Source organism: Leucopleurus acutus, assembly GCF_964270905.1.
Source record: "Leucopleurus acutus genome assembly, chromosome: 21".
Classification (NCBI taxonomy): Eukaryota; Metazoa; Chordata; class Mammalia; order Artiodactyla; family Delphinidae; genus Leucopleurus; species Leucopleurus acutus.
The window spans coordinates 14,314,247-14,339,152 of record NC_139163.1 but is presented as its reverse complement, the minus strand read 5'-3'; the positions used below and the strand labels follow the sequence as shown (position 1 = coordinate 14,339,152).

At 38.7% G+C, this 24,906-nt stretch overlaps 1 protein-coding gene across 4 annotated transcripts in view; it reads left to right on the top strand.

Moving 5' to 3' along the window:
* FAT1 (FAT atypical cadherin 1) overlaps positions 1 to 24,906 on the top strand; it is a 122,391-nt gene that overhangs the window by 56,392 nt on the left and 41,093 nt on the right. For all 4 annotated transcript variants that reach the window (XM_082863992.1, XM_082863993.1, XM_082863994.1 and 1 more), the window contains exons 3-7: positions 213 to 527; positions 19,635 to 19,696; positions 21,461 to 21,790; positions 22,151 to 22,361; positions 24,586 to 24,725. In XM_082863992.1, coding sequence (XP_082720118.1) covers positions 213 to 527; positions 19,635 to 19,696; positions 21,461 to 21,790; positions 22,151 to 22,361; positions 24,586 to 24,725 — 1,058 coding nt within the window. The remainder of the gene's footprint in view (positions 1 to 212; positions 528 to 19,634; positions 19,697 to 21,460; positions 21,791 to 22,150; positions 22,362 to 24,585; positions 24,726 to 24,906) is intronic.

The window sequence follows — 24,906 nt, the reverse complement described above, 5'->3', positions numbered from 1 at the left end:
ACACTACTCTTATTACTCCATTTTATAGGAAAGGAAACTGAGGCACAGAGAGATTAGACAATTGGCTTAAGATCGCATCGCTGTAAGTGACACAGAAGCCTTCCGTAAGGCTTAAGGCATAAGAGTTGTCATTTAGGCTGATGCTTTCTCAGAGTGACTGTTGGCGGTGATGGTTGACAGGCTACTTCATGCTTCTCTTCTTCCTCCTCTAGGTGTTATAGAGACTTCAGGTCGACTGGACCGCGAGTCCACCTCCCATTACTGGCTAACAGTCTACGCATCTGATCAGGGCGTCGTGCCCCTTTCCTCCTTTGTAGAGGTCTATATAGAGCTGGAGGATGTGAACGACAATGCACCGCAGACTTCAGAGCCTGTTTATTATCCGGAAATAATGGAAAACTCTCCCAAGGATGTGTCTGTGGTCCAGATTGAGGCATTTGATCCAGATTCTAGCTCTGATGACAAGCTGACATACAAAATTACAAGCGGAAATCCACAAGGATTTTTTTCAATAAATCCTAAGACAGGTATGTGTTAATATTATGTATGAAATATTCATGCTTATATGCTCTTGATATGGGGAAATTTAAGAATTGTTTCTTTATTTGCCACTTTTATTTAGTTTTTGATAAATCGTTTCCCTTTTGAGTTACTCAAGACAAGCCTTTATTCCCTTATGAAAATTTTATCCCCAGTTTTTTTTTCCTTTGAATTTGCTTTTATAAAACTATTTTTCTCATTAGTAGAGTTTCACTTGCAGGTTAAAAAGCAAATATTGTAGTTTCATTAGTAGTTCCTAAATTAGTGATACATTTTAAACTTAACCGCAAATTCTACTGCTGCTAAATTTTCCAAACTCTACTTTTTATGAAAAATATCAAGAGTTTATTTCACAATTCACAGTAGTTTGTTTTTTTTTTTTTTAATGTTGTTTTGGAATTTTTCCTTAGAGCAGTGCTATGTCTCTTTAGGCAGTAGAGGATCCGGATTAAATAATTTTCAGTTTGGGAGCAGTTACTTTCTTGAACTCATACCTCAAGTTTTCCTTCTAACTGTTTTCTCCTCTCAATGTCTGACACCCTTTTTCTAAGTAGGTAACTGCTTGACTCCAAAATCCTCTTTCAAAATCCTTATAAACTTCCAATATTTATTTTTTTACATTTGATAATGCATCAACTTTTTTCTGAAGTCTTGGTTCTCTTTTTTACTATTTCACACACACACACACACACACACACACACACACACACAAAGGTTCAACATAGCTATCATTTGTGTAGTGAAAAGTTAGCTATCATTTATACATGAAAACTTTACAAGTGAAGGGTTGCACTCTGATTTCTTCATCAGAGTTAAACCAAGAACCACCGCATGACACTGAGAGGACAATTTATTTGTAGGAACATAAAACTTCTCATGAAGTAGATCACTGGCCTTTGAACCCAGATTTTTGGTGATTCAGTACTTTTTCATAGGATCCAGTTACAGATTCTAAAGTGGTAGATTTATAATTTGCATGCCTCTATCATGTCTTTGCTCATTATGTCTTATTCTGAGGGAGCTGGCCTGTTCAGTTACTGGGTTGTCTTTTTGATATGTCAAAGAAATAATTTACAAAAACCAAAGTTAAGGAGGCATTCTCAGCTTCCTTGCCAGTTTTTTTTTTTTTTTTTTTGGTGCAGTTCTTATTTCATAATTTCCTTTGTTGAACTTAAGAGGAAGCAGTTCTTGAGGTGGAAGGAAGCTTGAGTTCAATATCTGTACCAAAATGCCTGTAGAAAGATAACCTGATAAGGGAACATGTGTGTATGTAATATTTTGTGTCTTAAAAAGTACATTAAAATGTTAGTTTTTAAACCTCTTGTCACCATATTCCAACCTATCATATAGACTGTCTTTCTTGATTGCTACAAGTCAACAAGATTTATTTTGACTGTATTAGGATTTACTTTTTCCTTGAGATAATTATGCCATTATAATTATATAAGTTAGAGCTACTGTGGGGAGCCTTGATATCCTGGTCATCTCAGGCCTCTGAAATGATGATGACACTGCTGTTGTGTTATGTCTTATAGAAATGGGATTAATGTGGCATTGCTACTCTCTTTACGTCTCTCTATTCTGACAACTCTTTTTGGTTTTTTTTGCGGTACGTGGGCCTCTCACTGTTGTGGCCTGTCCCATTGCGGAGCACAGGCTCCGGATGCACAGGCTCAGCGGCCATGGCTCACGGGCCCAGCCGCTCCGCGGCATGTGGGATCTTCCCGGACCGGGACACGAACCCGTGTCCCCTGCATCGGCAGGCGGACTCTCAACCACTGCACCACCAGGGAAGCCCTATTCTGACAACTCTTTAAAAGAGATGTCTGCCGAGACTTCTAAGCTCTTCCTTATCTTCAGGGAGTAGAAATCCCTTTCAGGAGTCCATAGCTAGCTCCCAGACCCCTGGGTGGGTAGCATATGCATCCTGCTGATAGGATAGCAGGGGAAAAGCCATGAGACTACAGAGAGGTTTTATTTTTATATGAGTTGAAGGCAGATAGTAGTGGAAAATAACCATAGTTAGCACTCAGGAATATTTGTTATGAAGTATGTAATAAACTGTGTGTTTAATAGAGAAATTTGATTATTCCACAAGTCACCTGAAGTCTCTAAAGACTGAGAAATAACCATATTTTAGCATGGGCATTATAAAAGAATATAGTAAATACAGCCTCAGTATTATTGGGGGCCAGACTATGAAAGCTGGTAAAAGACAGCCTGGTGGAAGAAAGTTCCTGTGATGTGCTGACCCATCAGACCACCTGCGGACCCTAAATCATGTTACTTGATTATTAATGGCGGAGCGAGAAAATCACTGGGCTGGAAATCAGGAGATGTGGACAGTAGTGAGGCTTTACCTCTGGGATCTTGGAGAAAACTGGCTCCCAGGTCCTCACATCTTGTGACTAGCGCTGAGCATTTCTGCAGGCCTGTTAAGGCGAGTGCGTGCATGCGTGCTCAGCGTCACTTCCAGGAAGGATGCCACGGCCTCTCCCACTTGCAGGTGTTAGTTACCTTTGCTCTGTTAACTCTACATGAGATAACCAAGGTCTCAGTAGATTGACAAATCTGTGCCTCTCCTTTGGATAAACAAATTTGACAAGGTAAAATGCGTCTGCTTGCCCCTTAGTGGTAAAGAGAAATTTAGGACCCTGGTGATGATCACAACATCCAGCAGACTGGAGAAAGCCGGAATTCATTGCCATTCAAATTGTATGTTTACACATCGAGCGTTTATTGAGCTTCTGCTGTGTATCCAGCATGTTAAGAGATGCTTTGAGAGTATGTAGTCTACGTAAGTGAAATAGCAAAGAGAGACAGGTGGGTGTGAGATGTGTGCCCAGGTGCTAGTCAGTGCCTCTGGAGGAACTGTGGAACTGATGATGACTCATGTGGTGGTGTAGTTAGGAGGATGAGGCCCCTTGGAAAAGTTAGTGTGCTGATTCTGAAAGTAGTAAAGTGGATGGGTGGACAAGAGGTAGGGGATGTTCTTCAAGTTGGGACAGTGTGAAGGAGTGGTGAGGCCAAGAGATCGAGTTAGATGAGTGTGTGAGAGAAGGGCTATGCTTGGTGGAAAAGCATAAATACCAGAAGAAGGGTTAAAGGATAATATTTACGCTATTTTTATAAATAATGACCTAATTTGGAGAGTCTGCATACAGTCCCTTGGCATGTTTTGTATAAACTTAAATCAGATGACCTCACTAAGTCCTTTTGGAGAGGAGGAAACATCCCTCCTGACCTTTCTCTCCTTTTGTCATAGTATGACGTGTAATTTAAAAAACAGAACAGAAAACCTTGCTAGGACTGGGTTTGATAATCTGAATGGGGGATTCTCAACGACAAGTTTGGATGAACATTTTTAAATGTATTTTGTGTTCTAGTCAAAGTTTTTGTGCCTGGAACTGCCTTTCTGTCTGCATCTCAGATGGTTCCTCCTGTGTTGTTTCTACGGGGTGGTGGGTGGCAGGGTGTTTCCTTTTACAGAGGGTACAAGCAAAAGGGACTTGATTCATTTTCCTTTCCTGACACACACACTTTTGTTGACACCAGAAATTCTTATAACATCGTTTGTTTGATTATGTTCAGTATCAGGGTAAATTTGCTTCTTTTAACAAAAATTGTGTGGTTGCTCGAGATGGGAGAGAGACAAGAGCCTAGAGTGTTGGGCTGTCCGAGCCCTGACTGCCCAGCTCCTGCAGACACATACGTCACAGCTTCCTTTGCAGAGTGTCAAGGACAGAGAAGAAGGAGGGCCCCAAACAATGGGGACCAGTGTGCACTCACAGGCTTCATTCTCCACGAGTAACCTCAGCAAAGTGGAGCAAACTCAGCAAAGTGTCTTTTTAGTCATTGTTATCAATTTGAACTTTTGAGGCCTGATATGTAACTTAAAACTGGCATATAATTTTCAGGTGTTCACTTGGGGCTTGTACGTGCTTTAGAAAAGACCACACTTTTATTCCCTTACCTCTGTGTTGGTATTTTCCAGGTTTTGGACATGAAGCAAGTATTGCTCTTTATTTTAAAAGTTTTATTGAAGTGTAATTGACATATAATAAATTGCACAGAGTTAAAGCCTGCAATTTAATGAGTTTTCACATAGCTATCCAACACTGAAACCATCACCACAGTCAAGCAGTGAACCTACCTGTTGCTCCCCAGAGTTTTGCCATGCCTCTCTGTATCCCCTCCCCGATACTGCTCTCTGCTCCCACCCCCAGGCAACCACTCATCTGCTTTCGGTCACTGTGTATTAGTTTGTGCTCCCTAAAATTTTCTACAATTAGGCTCACAGAGTGTATACTATTTTTTTTTTTTTTTTTTTTTGGTAAAGATTCTTACACTCAGCATATTTACTCTGAGATTCATGCACGCAGTGAGTACCAGAGCCCATTGAAATAATTCATACCAGCCAATTCTAAACCTGCTCGTGCCGAGTCACCTTGTCCTTTCTGTGGAAACCACAGGAAGGGCTCTGGTGCATGCTTTCTCCTTGCTCCTTCAGCCTCCTGACCGACCCCAGTGCAGGCTCGTGTGGCCCTGTGCGGTGCGCGTGGCACGCCCTCTTATCTCGGGTGTTGTGAATAAGAAACTATCTTTTCAGTGACAGTGGTCTCCTGATCTGGTGGCCTCACCATTCTTTAATAATAAAACCTACATTTTAAAACACTTTGGGGAAACTACTATTTGTCATTTCTTTTACTCATATCCAAACAAGAATACATTATTTTTTCTTTTTACATGGGTAGTAGCATACTGTATACAGTGATAAACATCTTGGGTTTTTCCCTTAACAGTATTATTAGTATTAGAGGCTGTGCCTTAGAAAAATTACCACATTATTATAAGAGTATAGGTACATATCCATGTACCTTTCACCACCCATTTCACCGATCCACTGATTTTATATTGTCTAGTAAATTTTTTTTTTTATCTTCTCATTCATTGAGGTAGATCTTCCTGTGTGGGAACAAATACTCTGAGAAATTTTTATGGGTAAAAATAAATTCATCAGAAATGTGTATTAAGTAGAGGCATGCTTTTTGAATATATGAGTATGTTTGTGGATGTGATTTCCGTGTGTCTGCGTGAGCATCTTCAAAGGGTTTAGCTTCTTTCGACAACTGTTGAATCTGTTTCCATCTACTTGAAATTTTAAATGGTTTGAGAACTTTATTGAGGCTGTTTCAGCTTACTGTTTTCTTAGCTTTTCCTTTATCAATTCTGTAGAGTTAAAATTTCATATATTTTGGAGGCTGATCTTTACTCTAAATCTCTTCTCATTATCGGATCTGGAGCACGTTGCACTGTTGGGATCTTGTAAGCCACACTGGTTCTCTCTCTTTGGGCTGATTTCCAAAGGCTGTCTCATGCCTGTCACCTTTGAGAGTTGAGCTTGAAGGAGACAGCCAAAGAGGGAACCAGCAAACCTTGGCTTTCCCTCTTCTGCTACTCTTCTGTGCTATTTCTGGTCTTTCTTTTACCACTCTTCCACTCTTGACCTCACTTTTAGATCAGGTTGGAATAAAACTTTCTCTCAGAGCCAGAAGGGCAGTGACACATGTAGCTTATTATGCACATTGCACTTTATGTATTAAAGCAACCTCACATACTTAATCTTTACAAGAAACCCTGTGAGACGAGTAGAGATTACAAATGCCAAGAGTCTGCTGTCTTCCCCATTTTTCAAGTAAATTATATGACTTCAGAGAGAGGTGAAGGCCACCCGAGGTCAGAGCCAGAAGGACGCGGGTTTCATAACTGCTACTTCTGGGTGCAGGATCCCATATTCACTTGATTTGCTTTTGGGTTTGTGATGTAAATGTGGTTTGGGATCTGGTTTTTCTTACCTTCTCTGTTTTTTGTGTTAAGGAATTTCTGAATTGTATGATGGTTGCTTTTTAGGCTAATCTTATTTCTAGTGATATTTTCAGACCAAAAAGCACGAAGCTTGTAAGTAACACTAAGTGTTTAAACTTAGTCTTATTAACCGTGTGCTGCAAGGATCGTTAAACGTTTTCTGTGAAGGGCCAGGTATGAAATATTTTAGCCTTTGCAGGCCATACAGCCTCTGTCACAGCCACTCAGCTCTGTCACTGTAGAGCGAAAGCAGCCCTAGACAACATGGAAATGAACGAGTATGGCTGTGTGCCAATAAAACTTTATTTGTGGACGTTGTAATTTGAATTTCATACACTTTTCATGTGTCACAATATATTCTTTTGTTTTTTTTTCTGGTCATTTAAGAATATAAAAGCTGTTCTTAGCTTGTAAGCCATACAAAATCAGGTTGGCAGTAGTTTTCTCACCCCTGATATAGTGATGTATTTACTAGTTGGGCTGGTTGAATTGTTGATTTATTTCTGAGGTGGTAGACTATTTAATATTCCTGAAGTAAAAATTAAATTTATTTCCCATTGCTCTAAGCAGTGAATAGTTAAAAAAGATGAGAGCTGTGTTTTGCTTCTCCAGGTTATTAAAATTATTCTTTAAAGAATAGTAGTAGAACATTAGTTACCAAGGTTGAAATATGAGAAAAGATTTATTTTCATTCGTTTACATGTAGGATTATTTTATGTTCAGCATAAGAAATGTTTTTTAATTGCAGATAGAGTGATATATATGTATATATATATAAAATATATACATACATACATATATATGTAGTAATCCCTAAAGCATGGGAAAGTCATAAAATGCTGTAGTAGCTAATAGGTATACTGGGTAACCATCCATCTTCTAGTCCACTATCACATTACAACTACTTTTTTCTCAATCAAAGTAAATGGCATTTTATTGTGGCTGGAACGGAGGCTGAACAAAGTGCAATAGGAAATAGCTATAGCTGCAAACAACTTCCAAGGGTTTCCGGTAACATTTGATAGCTGCACAGGAAGGAAATGAAGGGCCAGTCGCTTTACAATGGCAGGAATTCATTTAAAAAAAAAAAGTTTACTCATTTGTAGTCTTTTCCCAAATATATGCAAATATTAAGGAAGACTCTATAGATCTTTCTACCTGTTCCTCCTGCTTATTATTTATTTTACCGTGAAGTATGTTATCCTTAAAGTCTAAAAGAAGTCAAGTTTTATGCACTGCTTTTTCTGCACACGTTAAAATAGATGATATGCTTTTTCTCTGAAAATCTGTTAACCTTGAATCCTTAGGTTAAATTCTTTCAAGGGGTATTCTGTTTTTTTTAATGTTACTGAATATCATTTGCTAAAATTATTTTAAGTACCAGTATTTTAAGATTTTGCATTTAAGTGCCGAAGTGAGATTAGCCTTTTTTGTCAACATGATGTTAACTTTATAAAATGGGTTGGGTTTCTTCCCCTCCCTATCTCTGCTATATCTGACATTTATAGGAATGCTGAAGGCAATTCCTGGTAAATTGCATTTGGCTTTTGATCTTATGTTTATCTTATGTTTCAGTGCCATCCATTTTCAATGAGAAACAGCTAGTTAAGATAGAATTAAAACCAGAAGAGAGGGCTTCCCTGGTGGCGCGGTGGTTGAGAGTCCGCCTGCCAATGCAGGGGACGCGGGTTCGTGCCCCGGTCCGGGAGGATCCCACATGCCGCGGAGCGGCTGGGCCCGTGAGCCATGGCCGCTGAGCCTGCGTGTCCGGAACCTGTGCTCCACAACGGGAGAGGCCACAAGAGTGAGGGGCCCGCGTACCACAAAAAAAAAAAAAAAAAAACCAGAAGAGAAGTCTGAAGATTTCAGGGTGCAGATTCTTTCTCAGCCACTGCTTGTGTGACTTTAGACTGGTCATTTGATTCATTCTTTCAGGGTTTTCCATGGGACTCTGAAAGTTTGAACTAAATGAGTTCTGAGCGCCCTTCCAGCCTTGACAGTGTATGAATAGAATTCCATTTTTGGCTCCAAGCCTAATCCTGCCGGCACCAGGACTGCAGTGACAAACAATAGCTGTTCAAATGGCGGCAGCTGCCCAGAGAACTCAAGACAGGCTGTAGTTAAATGCAGTCTTGGAACACCACCTAAATAAAGACAGCGCAGTACTGCAGAGGATCGCTGAGCTCATGGTCTAAAGCTCCAAGGGGATGGCCGTTGAGTGATAACTACAGGAAAAATTGGACGTTTGCTCTTGGCCTACAAGGCAATCTGTATTTTTAGATGCGAGCCGGTGGGTAGCAGGGCCCACCTCCCTGCCTGTCTTTCCAGGTCTGCTCTGCCTTTTCACTGCGGCGCTCGTCTTGCCTGTTCTGTGGACATTCAGTCCTGGCTCAATCCTGGCTCAGGTCCTGGAGGGTCAGGACAGAACCAAGCATGATACAGAGTATGTGATTACTGCTTAATATGTATTCTCCAGTTGACTGATTTTAAAAATCAGCAAAATTCATATGATTTCCGTTTCACCTGTTGGAAGAGGAGTCTTAGAAGTTTGAACAGGAAAACAATGTCCTTGGTTTAGTTTCTGTCCCTCCTCCTCCTGTGGTATCCTCCATCTAGCCACTGTCCAGACCTCAGGACTTCAGCTGTGCTCTTTGTAAATTACAGTAAACAGGCTTGTTCTGAGAACATTTTCACTTTATTAAAGCTGGTTAGGTACAGATCTGTAGAATAGAATGTCCCATGAAAAAGTATTTGTCATGTGCTACATGGAATTCAACAGTTAATGTCTCCTGCTTTCCTGTCTCACTGTCTTTTGCTTGCTTTAATACTTTATTTTAAAAATTAGAATAATTAACAGTTACTACTAATAATTACTAATATATTGCCTCCTTTATTTTCCATACATTTGATGAGTCTCTGTAGTTCTGTGATAGCTTCAACTCAAAGCAGGCTGTATTTCAATAGTGCATCATGGAAATTTTAAAAAAAATTACTCAGGAGTCTGAAGTTTAGAATACATATCCCATAAATTTCTAAAACTTTTTTTTTTTGTGGTACGCGGGCCTCTCTCTGTTGTGGCCTCTCCCGTTGTGGAGCACAGGCTCCGGACACGCAGGCTCAGTGGCCATGGCTCACGGGCGCAGCCGCTCCGCGGCATGTGGGATCTTCCCAGACCCGGGGCACGAACCCGTGTCCCCTGCATCGGTAGGCAGACTCTCAACCACTGCGCCATCAGGGAAGCCCTCTAAAACATTTTTAACTTCTGACCTCTTACAGCTTCTATGTTTATTTTATATAGTTTATGTTAATTTTTGATAGTAGGCATTTTGCTTTTTTTTGGTTTATTTTTTGTTTTAAGCTTGTATGTAAGAGGAATGAGAGGTCATCATGGCTAAAATAGAAAGGATTGTTTTGGCCAATGTAGGGTGAACACAGGTAAATTATTCTGACTAAAGAGAATATTTTATTGAGTAAATTATTTCTTGAAAACTATTTTTTTAATTATTGTTATTGTACCCGGAGGCTCATGTTGCTTGTTGAATAAACTCTTAAAAGAACAGAGAGAAATTGTTTAGGTTTGTTCAGAATAGAAGGGTCTTTTCTATCTTGGTCATTAGTTGAAACAACTTGTGACTAATTGTGACTTTGTATTTTATAGGTATTAAACTAGTATTTATACTTATTGTTCATCAGATTACTAAAAAATATTTTTTCTTACTTCATTCTGTTATGGAAACAACTTGTGACTAATTGTGACTTTGTATTTTATAGGCATTAAACTAGTATTTATACTTATTCATCAGATTACTAAAAATATTTTTTCTTCATTCTATTATGGAAAAGGAAAGAGTATGAGAGATAATATATTTAAAAATACGGGCTTCCCTGGTGGCGCAGTGGTTGAGAGTCTGCCTGCCGATGCAGGGGACGCGGGTTCGTGCCCCGGTCCGGGAGGATCCCACATGCCGCAGAGCAGCTGGGCCTGTGAGCCATGGACGCTGAGCCTGTGCGTCTGGAGCCTGTGCTCCGCGACGGGAGAGGCTACAACAGTGAGAGGCCCGCGTAATGCAAAAAAAAAAAAAAAAAAATCTAAAAATACAACTGAGGTACAATTTGGGGCATATTTTATGTATTATATAAAAATAAGATTTAGTTCATTTGTGGTTCTCAGCCAGAGATGTTCAAGAGGTCCTCCCAGAGGTGAGACAGCCTGTTTCTCCTTCCTTTTGAGGAAAAGCATATAATGAACTTGGATAATCTGGAGCATTTGGCACTTTCCTACCCCAAATTATCTTTGGGCAGACATTTTTTTAATCCTCTGCCTTTTAATTTGTCTTGTATATAGAATGATACCCTATATAAAGTCATAAGACATTTCAAATGAAGACAGTAATAAAACATAGAAAATAAAATGAGTGGTTGTCTTTAGATTATGCAATTATTTGCCATTCTTACCTAATTCTTCTTTTTTTGGTATTTTTTCAGTACTTTTGTTTGCTATTCAAATAAAAAGGTGTATAAATTTTCTAAGGCTATTGTAAAAAATTTCCACACATTGGGTGGCTTAAAAAAAAGAAAAGAAATTTATTCTCTCACTGTTCTAGAGGCCGTACGTTCAAAATCAAAGTGTCAGCAGGGCCACAATCCCTTTAGAGTCTCTAATGAAGAATCCTTCTGGTGCCTCCTGGCATTTCTTGGCTTGTGGCAGCATTGCTCCAGTCTCTGCCTCCACCTTCCCTACTTCTGGGTATTTCAGACCTCTCTCTGTGTTTTTCTCTTAAAAGGATACTTACTGATTTTAGGGCCCATCATAAAGTTAGGGTGATCTCATCTCGAGATCTTGAGAGGCTGTTTTTCCAAATAAGGTCGTAGTCACAGGTTTCAGGTTGGACGTATCTTTTGGAGAGAGGCCACCATTCAACATACTACAAAAGGCATTTCCAAAAAGAAGGGAAATATGCTGTTAAATGGAAACTGCCATTTAGATCATTTTGTTTGACGTTGGAAAGGCTACATTTCACTTCCGGTCTAGGGGGATTTAATGATTTGGGTCAGTAGTTGCAGATTTGTCAGGAAAATTCTGGGAGATGTTTTAGGCTTAAGTAACTTCAGAGCAGTTGGAATCTTCACGTGGACTCTCATGGCCATTTCTTTGAAGTAGCATTTCTGCAACGTTAATTATGGTTCTTAAGTACTGCTTCTCTCTCCTAAATCCCTAGTCTTGTTAACGTTTTTCTGTATCTCAAGTGGTGTTTTTGAGAAATGGATAATATACTTTGTTCCAGAATATGGCCAGTGGTGATAATTACAGTGACTAAAAGCAATTCTGTGTTTAGGAAATTATTAAAATATTTAGTAATTTAAATTAAATTAAAATTTAATTAATTAATTGGGCATGGATTTTTTTTTTTTCTATTTTTGTGAGCTCTTGGCCCAAGGTGGTGGGCGTGGGATGGATTGCCACATCACCTGGGAACCTCTGAAATTGTGTAAGCTGGGTCCTCACGGATGGAGGTCCTGATGCAGTGGCTCTGATGTGGGGGTGGGAACGTGGGTTTAGCTATCATTCCTCGTGATTCTGGTGCTCACTTCTGGTTGTAAATGGCTGCAGCCACAGAGACTTCTGAACACTTTCTTTGGTAAGAATTCAACTCTAGTTCCAATTGTGCGGCTGACTCTGACCTTCAGGAATTAATTTAACATTCCTGGACCATATTTCCTTGTTTTTAAAAATATATTTATGTATGTATGTATGTATGGCTGCGCTGGGTCTTCGTTGATGCATGCGGGCTTTCTCTAGTTGTGGCAAGAGGGGCTACTCTTCGTTGCGGTGCATGGGCTTCTCTCGTTGCGGAGCATGGGCTCTAGGCATGCGGGCTTCAGTAGTTGTGGCACGTGGGCTCAGTAGTTGTGGCTCATGGGCTCTAGAGCACAGGCTCAGTAGTTGTGGTGCACGGGCTTAGTTGCTTCGTGGCATGTGGGATCTTCCCAGACCAAGTGAACCCGTGTCCCCTGCACTGGCAGGTGGATTCTTAACCACTGTGCCACCAAGGAAACCCCCCTTGTTTTTTAAAGTTCAGGATTTGGGTTAGAAGATTTTAAAAGACCTGGCTCTAGCAAACTTAGTTTTTACAGTGAGAGGACACTTTAGAATGTATGGTACATTTCATTAAAATTTAGTTTCAAAAACATTTTAGAAAAAATTATAAGAGATATGCCACTGTAATGTTTCTAAGAAGTTTTATTTTTTACATACACGGCCGGATGCTTCAGAGTTTTTAGAAAATCATTTGAGACTTTCCAGCTTGAGATTAGTGTTCAACCAGTAAATGTTTCTGTATCCTTTCATGCTGACCTTTAAAATATTTTAATGTTTAAATTTCTTTAAATAATATACTTGTTAATATAGAAGTGTATGACATAAAAAGTGAAGGTGCCCTCCTCTTTACCTTTCTTCTTTGGCCCACCTGTTCCCAGGAGTAACTACAGGTAATAATTTGGGGTTTAACCTTTTATGAAGGTGTGTACGCATATTACACATCATATATATGTATGTATGTATAGTCTTTGGGGGTTTTATAGTACTTGTCTAAAAGTTGCTTGAGCAATATGTTTCACAGTGTCCTCACTGGGATGTTACAGGTGTTTTATTGTAATGGTCTTTGGTGTTGCTGATTACTAAAGCACACTCAATGTCCTGGGGACAAGCCCTGCTAAAGTAAGGCTTGAACGTAGAAAGATGGAAATGGAATTTCCAGATCACGGTAGTAACAACTATTGAAGAAATTACGCTGTCCACACTGAAGACACCTAAGACTTTAAATACTCCCTTTACCACCAACTGTGCCACCATGAAAGTTCTTAAACTTAGTGAAGAACAGAATAGATTCAAGTGTTTCAGAAAAATCAGTGGGGAAAACAGTTGAAAATAATACACCCAAAGTGCATGCTTACAGTCAAGGCTTAGTCAGAATAGGGCTGTGATTAATAAAACATTGTGAAAAAGATACAGAGGTACAAGGGCTGTTTCCTTAAGGAAATTGTATGCTTTTGAGGACAAGGGCCTTGTCTTGGCTTTTATATGTGTGTCTCAGAAGGACATATTTGGGGAAGACATTCTATAAAATAAGTTGAATAGCATAGTACAGACTGAACAAGTGGGTGATTTTGAGCTAGCGAACTTTATGACATCATTATTGCTTATAAACATACATTTCATTAATTTTTGGTTTTAGCAAGAGTTCACCAAAAGCAAAAATGTACATTGGTAAAATCATGATTCTTGAAAAGTCATTGTTAAACACAGAGACTCTCGATTTTTAGGTGTTCACATGCATCTGTAAACTGATAAAAGCAAACCAGGCTTCCTCATCACCAGCTGAGCCCAGTGAGGAGACTAGTAAGAGGGAGGGGGCAGGAGGAAGGGGGCTTTGTTGGAGCAGTATCAGTGTGTCAAAATCTTGGAAATTTTTGCTTTTTTTATTGTTAGATGCTTACAAAATTTGGATTTTGGTAACAAATACATTTGCTATTGAAATACTGCTTCAAATTTTAACCACAGGAAAAGATTCTGACTATTGTAGATGTTAAAGTTTGGGGTTTTGACATATATAATTTGAAATTGGAGACTCTCCAAAGGAGTAGAGATGATTTGTGACAATTTGAATTATTTAAATTAATTTAAAAATTCAGCCTTTCGGACACACTAGCTACATTTCCAGTGCTCGGTGGCCATGTATGCTGGGGGCTACCATATCAGACAGTGCCAATTGTAGAACTTGTTCATCATTGCAGAAAGTTCTATGGGATGGTGCTTCTCTGGCACATATGATGCTGTAGTTCATGCATTACTATAAAATAAGCAAAAGGATAAGAAGGCCAAAGTTGTTGCAGGGGTTAGACAAAAATAATCAGAGTAATGGGAAATGTTAATTAGGTGAGCAAACTTTTGTTTTCTTCCTTGATCTTTCCCCTTCCTCTGCTTATTTTCAAGTAGAATAGTTGGAAAATGATTCAAAGTAAATTTCCTGCCAAGCAAGGTGAACACATGACCATGCAACTTTTTTTTTTTTTAGAGCCAGGACCTTTTCTTTCACAGTTTTGGTTCTTCAAAAACTGCAGATTGCAAGTTATTTTCTCTCTCAGTGCAGTTGGACCTTAATCCTACTCAGAAATCCTTTTTTTTTTTTCTTCTCCAGCTGCCATCTAGTTTCATTCATAGTGCTGACGTTTCAAACCCTTTCTTCCAGAACCAAAGCCTTCCGTCCCTCCTTGGCTTCTCTCATTCTTCATGTGGCTTTCAGGCTCCGGTGCTCTGTGTTTACTGAACTCCCGTCTCACCCCTTTGCTCGATGACATTGAGTAAGCAACTTAATCTCTGAGCCTGTAAAAATATTAATTCATTTATTATGGTACAGATATTGCCATATATATATACATATGGGTTGAATGAGATAATACATTTAAATCTCATAGCACAATACCTGAGCATTTAGTAAGCCAAATAACAATTAGAGATGAGCTCATTTGAGGCATTAGTTGACTTTTGCTTTAGAGCAAACCGTCCTAATACTCAGCGGCTTAAAGCAACCACCATAATTTAGTTGAAGATTCTGCTGGGCAGTTCTGATCTTGGCCAGGCTTGGCTGCTCTTTCATGTAGTGCTGGTCTCACTTGGCTGGTTGGCTTGAGGTTGGCTGGTCCCGGGTGGCCCCACTCACATATTGGCTGGTGGGTTGGTTGTCTCTTGGAACAACAGAGATGACCAGACATCATCCAAGCAAGTTCAAACTTCCTTGGAATCCAGAGCCCTCAGCAAGGACCTGTGCTCTTTTCTATATGTGCCCTACATTCTCATCTACCTCACTGTTTCTTGAATGTAGTCTTTGCCTTCTGGACCTTGTTTCTTGAAAACAAGAGTCAGTCTTAATCATCTCTGCATTCTGAGTGGACAGCACAAAATAGTTGAATGAATGCATAAATACAGTTTTGCCGATGTGGACTATTTCGTTATCTTCACCTACTAATCCCGTAAGTTCACCTTTACGTGCCGCCTACCTCGTGAAGTCCATTTGATCTCTTGAACTTTGGGAAGCTTGGAGGTGGTTTTTGGTATTGATTTATAAGAAATGTCGAATATTAAAATCTTACATTAAAGCATTATAGTTAATCTAACATTCTGTCTTAAATGGAGTCTTCTCTAAGCGCTATAGTGGCATTGAAAAGCTGTAAATAGTTTTTTAATGATGTTCATAAAAACAGGAAAGTTTGGTTTCTTAGTTCTACATACATTTATGGGGCAAACTTGTAATTGTGAATTGGTGAGAAGAAGCCGTATTTGCTCACTCAGTCCACTTACATTTATAATGGTATTGGTCTACAGAAAGGATTGTTTTTTTAGGGCAAGGAAGTTTTTTGTCTTCATTTCTGTTTTTAATTTAACAGAGCTCAGGAGAAAAGAAAGATAAAGTTGTTACAAGAGACAGCACTTGCATATGCTTTTTTCTGCCTTCGCCCACTCTATTTTACTCTCTAACTTGCTTTTTTGGACCTATTAAATGACTGATGATGAACATTGCCAGCTTTCTTTTTTCTTAAACTTCGTGTAAGTCACAGTTGAGAGTTTTTGGAGAGTTGAAATACCATGATGCAGTAAATTATGCAGTGTGGTGTGATGGGGAGTGGGGAAGAATTCCCCAGTCCTCTCATCTGGGCCTCAGGAAAACGAAATTAGAATCCTGGCTCGGACAGTGACTTACTGGTGAATTGGAACAAATTAATTTATCTTTGGCTCAGGTAGCTGAGTTTGGTAATCTTAAAGGTTTCTCTCCATTTCTGAAATACTGTGCTGTTTCAGTTAACTATAGCTCCTTCTGGAACTTAGTAATAAACATTACAGGTGAGCACCAGTGTTTAAAATGAAAGAAGTGGATACACTAATTAGATATTCAGTACCTACAGGGTCAATAACATGTATATAGGAAAGGTACCCTTTGGATTCATTTATGAAAATAGGTGTTTGTGAGGCAGGCACGGTGGAAGGATTAGCAGGATGGAGATGTGCAGAAATTACAGAGGTGAAAGTGGCTGTGAAATGCATCATGAATTCTAGAGCTAAGTTGGTGTGGCTGGAGCGTGCGGTACTTGGGTAGCATTTCCACTGTGTTCCCCTCCCGGTGCAGTTGACTGTACCTCCAGAGCGCATCCACGGTTTTCCTAGTATGTGCCTGCTTCATTAGGACATTTTGTTTTCTCTTTGGGGTTCGTTTTGTATGCAAATTCCACAGGAAGCACTTGTTTTCCCCTTCTCTTAGGAGCTGTACCACCTCACGCCATCCCCATAGGACATACATGCACTGCCCCTCCCTGGTGATGGTGTTCAGGACCAGAACACTGTGACACTTGTGACAGGATTCCTTTTGGTACAAGTGGGCGAATCTAGGAAGAAAGGTCTTTTTTTTTTTTTTTCAGTCTGAAATATCTTTCATGTTCATGAGATCTTACCTGTAACTGAAATTGCAGTAGCCACATGAGGCTCGTGACTGCTGTACTGGTTAGTTCACATCTGGATCTTTATCTTCCCTCGTGGTTACAGTCACTCATTACATACACCCTGTTAGCCTGCGGAATGGTCTCCTCCTCGTAAAAGAAATTCCTTTCCTCGTCTGCTTCCTGCCTCCCTGGCTCTCACTTTATCTTCTCTTCCAAGCTTCTCTGAAGTACTTGGAGGAGAGACTTCCTCCTTAAATTTCTCTGCCTGTGGCCTCTGGGACACCTGCTTCCCTTCCAGCCTTTGCTCCTTAGGCTTCCTCATGGCTTTCTAAACACTCATGGCCCCTACTTTAATAAGATTGGCCCACCCTTTATTTTTTGGTAGACCCACCATTCACCATTCTTCATACTCTCTTCTGTACTTGGGGTATAACTAAGTCTGTCTCTGCCTCTGTTGACTTCCCTGCACGTCACATCTGTGCCTCTAAATGTCTGTTGGACGTCACCATCACCTGGACCATCTGTCACAGTGCTTGACACATCTTACCTGTAAATATATGTTAAATGGTTTTCTGTTAGCTCCTATATAAGCTATAAATTTGTATCATTTCCAAGTTCAGTGTAGTTTACGTGCCTCTCTTCCTCCAATGCATATTTAAAATTCTGTTCTTTTATGGTTTTAAGAAATTCATGTGTTCACACATTTAAGTGTTTCTTTAGGATAACAGAGATATAACAATATAACCAAGATATACAGGAAAGGCAGAGTCTCATGGACTTTGAAGGATACAAAAAAAGACTTTTAAAGGAGTGCCGTGGGGTGATGTTATGATAAAGCAAATGAAAGAGCTTGGGAGGCCCCGCAGCAGAACCCCAGGCTAGGCCTGTCATGGGAACCCTCAGAAGTGATGTTTAAGCTGAGAGGTGGAGGAGTGTGTAGGAGTAGCTGGGCACAAAAAAAAAATGGATAAAAAGGAACATTAGGATTCATTGCATTTGAATGGAATTAATATTCCATTTGAGTTAAGAGAGAATTTTAAGTATAGAGAGCATGCAAATAACTCCAAACCTAGGAGATGGTCAGGTTTGCTTTGTGTCTTTATATTGAATTGATAATACAGATGTAAGTCCATCCTTTTTAGCAGTCTGGTGTGCTATAAGGAAACTGTAAAGTGAGGAAATTGTATTTGCTAACGGGTATTTATTTATTTGCTACAGATACTTATTTGCTAACAGATATCCCTGCAATGAATGATTATGTTCTGCAGAGCAGAACCCTATCTTGCTGTGAACATGCCAAGCTGTGGCCTAACAGCAAGTTTTTGATGGGTATATGAGGACAATTAGATGGGACTAATCACAGCAATTTCCTGTCATTCTTGAACTGCTTAAAACGACAATCAGAAAGGGTGGTAAACTTTTGACAGGAAAAAAAAAAGGGATTAACTTTAAAAGGTTTTCGACTAATGAAAATCAAGCTTGTGCCACAGTAAGCCACATTTTCACACCATTAAGCATTGTGAAGCATTTTCCTTGAACCTCTTTTAATCTATAAGTACGGTTTTGGAAAAACCCCAGATTCTAGCTTACAATATAGTCTTCTGTTGTCCTTATTACAAAGAGAGTGTTGCTTCATTGAATGGTGGGGAAGATAATGTTGATGTAGATTCTTAGTGACTATTTAAGAAAAGAAAAACTTTGAATTAAATGAAAACATAAGTCTTTCATGTCCAAATTTAGGGAAACATTTTGAATAGCCTTTAATTGGTATTTTTGTGAAATTAGTTAGGCTAATAGAAAATCAATTAGAATGATAAAATCTGTTCTTAAATATGAGTTATTTGAGGTATTTCTCTGTGGAAAACCACAGAAAGCTGGGCAGGAGGATTAGTCCTAGCGGTGATTTGCCACATAAAGGCCTCAGAATCACTCAGTTTGCACCTGTCCGTTATCAACACAGGTTGCAGTGGTTATTTTAGTGGTTGGGGAATTTTGTTTTTAATTTCTGTGAAGTACAAGAATATATTTCATCAGTTTTAATGGCCTTCTAGGTTCCAACATATGTTGACAGTTTAGCAGTCGTTGAAGCTCTAGAGAGAGATTTAAACTATCGCTATTCTAGTTTGATAGAAAAATCAAAGAAATAAAGAATATGGGGTTTCTTTGAGGATCATTTCTTCCTTTTTGGGGAAATTAAATGATTGTTATTTGAGCAGTATTACCTGGAAAATCACAATACTTTTTATAACAGTTCTTTATTTTTGAGGGTAGACGACCCAAAGATAATAAATCATAGTCAACATTATATTTTCCAGTGGTCCTTTTTAATACAGTTACAGAAGTTTTTTCTGAAAATTCTTAATCATCTCTGCAGCAGTCACAGCAGATATGGATGAGGTTGAGATCTTGGATAACTTCATCCCACTTTTTAAAAATCTTTTCTGACAAAATGTATGTTGAAACTACTAAACAAATTTTTTAAATGTAACTGATTTGAGTTTTTCCATTTTCTTAATACTTCTGTCATTTATCTAATGTTTTTAAGCATCATTAAAATGAGAAAGTATAAACTATGTTGTTTGTAAATAAAATAATTAACCTCACCTGGATTAATAATTTTTTCCTCTTCAGAATAAGTTAGGCATTTGCTCAAACTTCTACACTCAGTGTGTGGTTTCAGTTACAGCAGTTTGTAATTACCTTTATTTTGTGAGGATTCATGAACTATCATTTTATAGGTCTCATCACGACTACATCCAGGAAACTAGACCGTGAGCAGCAAGGTGAACACATATTAGAAGTAAGCATTTCTTAATTTTTAATAATTAAAAAAATCTCGTAATCATAAATAATTTGGGAAAGAGCAATCTTACTCATATTATCTAGTAATTCAGAGCTGCTGCTATTTTGTTATATCACCTTATGGTCATTAATAAAAAGGAAAATAAAGAAAATGTTGTGACTATAGTTCGGGTCTGCTTTACACCCCTGTCAACCCCCAGAAGATAAACAGATGCCAAAATATCCAAGGCAGCAGGTTACGAACAGTGGCGTCCTGCTGCGGCCCCCTCACCCTGATTAGAACCGCACTACACACCTGCTAATTGTCCGCCTCACTCCGGAGCCCTCTCTTCTCAATGAATATCAAAGGCTGGGTGGGAGCAGGTATAAGATACTTAGGACTTGGAAGATGATATTAAGATATTGATAGGAAATAAGATTAGTTTACATATCGTGTATGTTTCTCTGTAGCCCTTTTGTGGTAATTTATTTGAGGGCCAGTGTTGGCATTGCTTTGACTGTCTTAAAGAAGACAGTATTTTTAGTAACATGTTAAAAGCTCTGTCGCCCAGCTGCTAGTTATGGAACCCAAACGGAGGAAACGATTTGACGAATGCTACAAAGCGTAGTACTTGGTTGTATTTCTCTTTAATTTTTCTTTTTTCCTAACGATCACATGAAAACTGATCAAAAGGAAATGTTTTGAGAGGTTAAAATAGTAATTATAATTTTGTTTCATTTTGAGAGTTTGGGAAGGCAAATCACGTGCTTTAATTAAAGCAGCTACTTTACTTAAGTACTCTTGACAAGTACCATGAAGATACATTCATTCCCACTTTTATAAACAACAGAATTTGCACCTGCCAAGCTTCAGAAAGAACATAGTTCCACAGAAAACTTAAGTCTACTTTAATGTTTTTAGCATTTCATTAATTCACTTGGGATGACGTGGTGAGGGGAGTAACTACGGCCGTCCCTTTTAATGTGCACACTGAACTGAAAATGAACATTGGATCTGAGGGTGAAATGGTTTCTCATGGATTCACAAGCATTCACCAGCGTAACCCTCAAGAATCTCAGATCTTCATTCCTAAAATGAATACATGAATAATCTACTTAGAATAAAAGTTACTTTACATTTCTTTTACTGAAAATCTCATTTAATAAGTTGGTCTTAAATTTAAATGTTTATGTTCACCCTACCAAACATGGAAATCTTCTGTACAAGAAAGAAAAGAGAGAGCCAGGCAAAATAAAATGATGATTGCTAGTATTAAAAGCCCTGCTACTTAGCATGCATTTTAATCGGATGATTTAACTTATTTTATTGACGAAGCTTAAAAATGACAGTTTTTAAATGCAGTATGTGGAGATTTTATTTTTAAGCATGTACAAGAGGACTCTAAATATTTAAAAGCAAAATCTTCACGTATCTCTTCCTTCGCTTAAAAATACTGAGTTTTTGAGAGCTTAACGTTTACAGTTAGGGCATGTGAGGAAGAGGGGTGACGGGTAAGGAGAGAGCGAGGGCTCAGAGCCGGTGCTTTCCTAGCCCCTGGCCTCCCCCCGGCCTGCCCCCAGTCCCTTTGTGAAAATGGAGAGGTTGCCCTGCCCCCTCACAGGGCTGTGGTCGGAGTGAGGAATCGGTACGTGTCCATAGTGCTGTGTGAATTTGCAGAGGTTTATAGAAAAGGTGATTGTCATTAGGAAGAAGACATTCACTTTTTATACAGTATATTTTAAAAACATTTCTTGATGTTATTTTTTTTTTCAAAAAAAACAGGTTACAGTGACAGACAATGGTAGTCCCCCCAAGTCAACCATTGCAAGAGTAATTGTGAAGATCCTTGACGAAAATGACAACAAGCCTCAGTTCCTGCAGAAGTTCTACAAAATCAGACTCCCAGAGCGGGAAAAACCAGAACGAGAAAGAAACACCAAGCGCGAGCCTTTATATCGTGTTATAGCTACAGACAAAGATGAAGGTCCCAATGCAGAAATCTCCTATAGCATTGAAGAGGGAAATGAACATGGCAAATTTTTTATTGAGCCAAAAACTGGAGTGGTTTTGTCCAAGAAGTTTTCTGGAGCTGGAGAATATGATATTCTTTCAGTGAGTGAAGATCTAGTCTTTGAATTTCTTCCATGATTTGACCGTTAATCTAGTCTTATGTCTCTCATAACTTTCTCTCTATTCAGTAAAATGGCCTCAGTGCTGTACCTAACAATGGGAAGTATGGGTTTGCTTTTCCCTTTTTTAGTTGTCGTTCTCGTTATCTATGTTGAGTGTGGCATAAAAAGGTTGCCCTTTTTATCAGGCGTTAAATGGAATATGGAATTAACATGGAATATATACCGCACAGATATTAAATGTTTGAAACTGGTTCAGTTTCAGACCAAACCAATCAATGCTTCAGTTATGGGATGCAACTTTTCATTTGCTGTTTTTATCCCCTCTGCCCATATTTTATAGATTAAGGCAGTTGATAATGGTCGCCCCCAAAAGTCATCAACCACTCGACTCCATATTGAATGGATCTCCAAACCCAAACCGTCCCCGGAGCCAATTTCATTTGAAGAATCATTTTTTACCTTTACTGTAATGGAAAGCGATCCAGTTGCTCACATGATTGGAGTAATAGCTGTTGAGCCTCCAGGCATACCTCTTTGGTTTGACATCATTGGTAAGCTTCATGACGGTTTTCATCATCCTTGTATAGATCACACTGAGGGAAACCCGCCTCTGGTTTTCTGATTTTGGGGCATATCTCAGAATTTAAAATTGGGAGTAAGACCTTTAAGTGGAGAATTTGTTTTAAACTGCAGTAGTTTGCTTGCAAAATTTTTCACTATATCCAACATATATTAAACTTGTTTAAAATAGGTGCTCTGTATGTACCTTATTAATATAAAAATAAAGTTTTTAAAAGTGTACCAAAGAGATACAGAGAAATCTGAATGTTTGGTCTAAAAGCACAGCTTCTTAATTTTTCCTCTTGATACATAACATATAGCACATAACTATTTTTAGTGATTATGATTTGAATGTTTAAAATAACTATGCCTACGTGATTGTCGCATGTCAGTATTTTATAGGGAATATGCTTAAAATTTATAAGTTATAAAGGATAGTGTCAACTGTGGCTTTTTAAGTTTGATTTACCTCATTTTCAGTAGAAAGCAGGCTTCACTAGATTAAATCACCCTGTGATAAAAATTATATGCCTAAGCCAATTCTTTTTTGTCTGTCATTGAATTTAGCTAGATATTGAATGTAATACAACGTACTTAAAACAATTTCACATTAGACTTTGGCGTCTTAGTTTTTTAATTCTTATTTCTTCACAGTATTTTAATTACGAGTATATTTAAAATCAAAAGTACGTGTTCGGGTTATCTTTGGTTGGAACCCAATATCCCTTTTCCCTCTTCACCCCGGAGCCCTCCTGCCCCAGTTGCTGTCTCAGCAGGTTGAAGCCGCAGGGACCACAGGGCGCAGGGGTTCAGGCTCTACCTCTTGAACTTTCTAGACAGCTGGGCTGTTTTCCCTACTTTGGTCTTTGTATGAAATTGTTCATGTTATAAACACCTACGAAACCATTACAGTTTAGTTTTAAATGAACAAAAAAGATTCTTTTCATAGTTAACTGCAGTCAGAATAGTTTGCTTGCTGTCCGGTAACTCCTGTCGCATTTCCAGGTGGGCAGACTGCGGCTGCGCAGCATCTAACCTCACGTGTAAACTGACTGCCTTTGGAACCACTTTGATTGATTGCTCTCCTTGTTCTGTGCTTGCCTTCCATGCTTGCTTCTTTTTGGCTGTGCCAGGAGACACATTTGCTAGAGAAGTGTTTTACGTCTTTCAGATGACTTGTGACCTGAACTGTACAGCAGAAGGTATCTGCTGAGATCACATAATTTGCCTCAGATTATGAGATCTAAAGAAAAGCATCCATTTTTCAAACTTTTTTCTTTCCAGTGACCATCTTTCATTGCTTTTTCTTTTCATAGTGGGCCCATGGTCGCCTGTTCCAATTGCAAACATTCTGACTGTCCATACATCCCTAGATCCTTATTTTTAGATTTAACTGAAGACTGTTTTGTGTGTGTGCTGTTTTCCTTTTTGGTTGGATTTAGTAATAGAACTTCATCATGACGTTTAGACTTTATTTTCATTCCATTCCATTTCATTGATATAAGTATCTCAAGTTCAGTGGCTTTGAAGAGAGTTTATCTGGAATATGATGGGGAATGCATTTGGATAATGTTAGTAGCACAGAAACCTTTTTTCATTAAGCTTTGTGTATGACAGCAATGGGAAAAATTTTCAAATAGTGAAAATTCTCAACTAGTAAGAGTCCGGACTAACCAGTGATAACTACCACAATTTTTTTTTTCCAGAGTTAACATTTGTTTTTAATAGTTATTTCATTAGAGCAATATGCTCAAATCGTCACAAATTTTTTTTTTTTAGTAAATTTTTAAATGGCCAACTTTTTGGGTACTAAATGATATGAAATGTAGCTACTGAGATATAAGTTAAAGAGGTATTCAGAACCCTTGAAAAAACAAACTGAAAGTAATTCATTGGTCGTATTAGAAACGTTTTTGTTGTTGTTTTCAGAGTTTCTCTCTTGCTTCCTCTCATTTAGTAGCTTCCTCGGCAGTTACGGCTCAGCTTTTTTTTTTTCCTAGTAAGCCAGCATTGTCTTTCCAGTTGGTCCTTCTTTTCTGGTCTTTCAAAATGAAAGCTCTTTGGAATCACTTTGACCCATATATCAGGAATTTTTCTTTCTTTCTTCGTTTTTTTTTTAAAACTGCCATTAAAAATTAGAAAGCCACAAAATAAATGACAAATTTTCATCCCGTGACCTGTTTTTACTTTAATGTTTGTCCTAACTTAAACTAGGTGGCAACTATGATAGTCACTTTGATGTGGACAAGGGCACTGGAACCATCATTATTGCCAAACCTCTTGATGCAGAACAAAAATCAAACTACAATCTCACAGTCGAGGCTACAGATGGAACCACCACTATACTGACTCAGGTAGGCAAATTGCTGACGATACAGTGTTCTGATCTAACTGTCCACAGGCAATATGAGCAATTGATTCTGCCCTCTGAGGTTCTCAGATCAGAAGTTACTATTTTGATACAGTTTATGCACATGTACACAGCAAGGATTTTTATTTAGGGAATGAAATATCACTGCAAATCCTGTTTTAGGT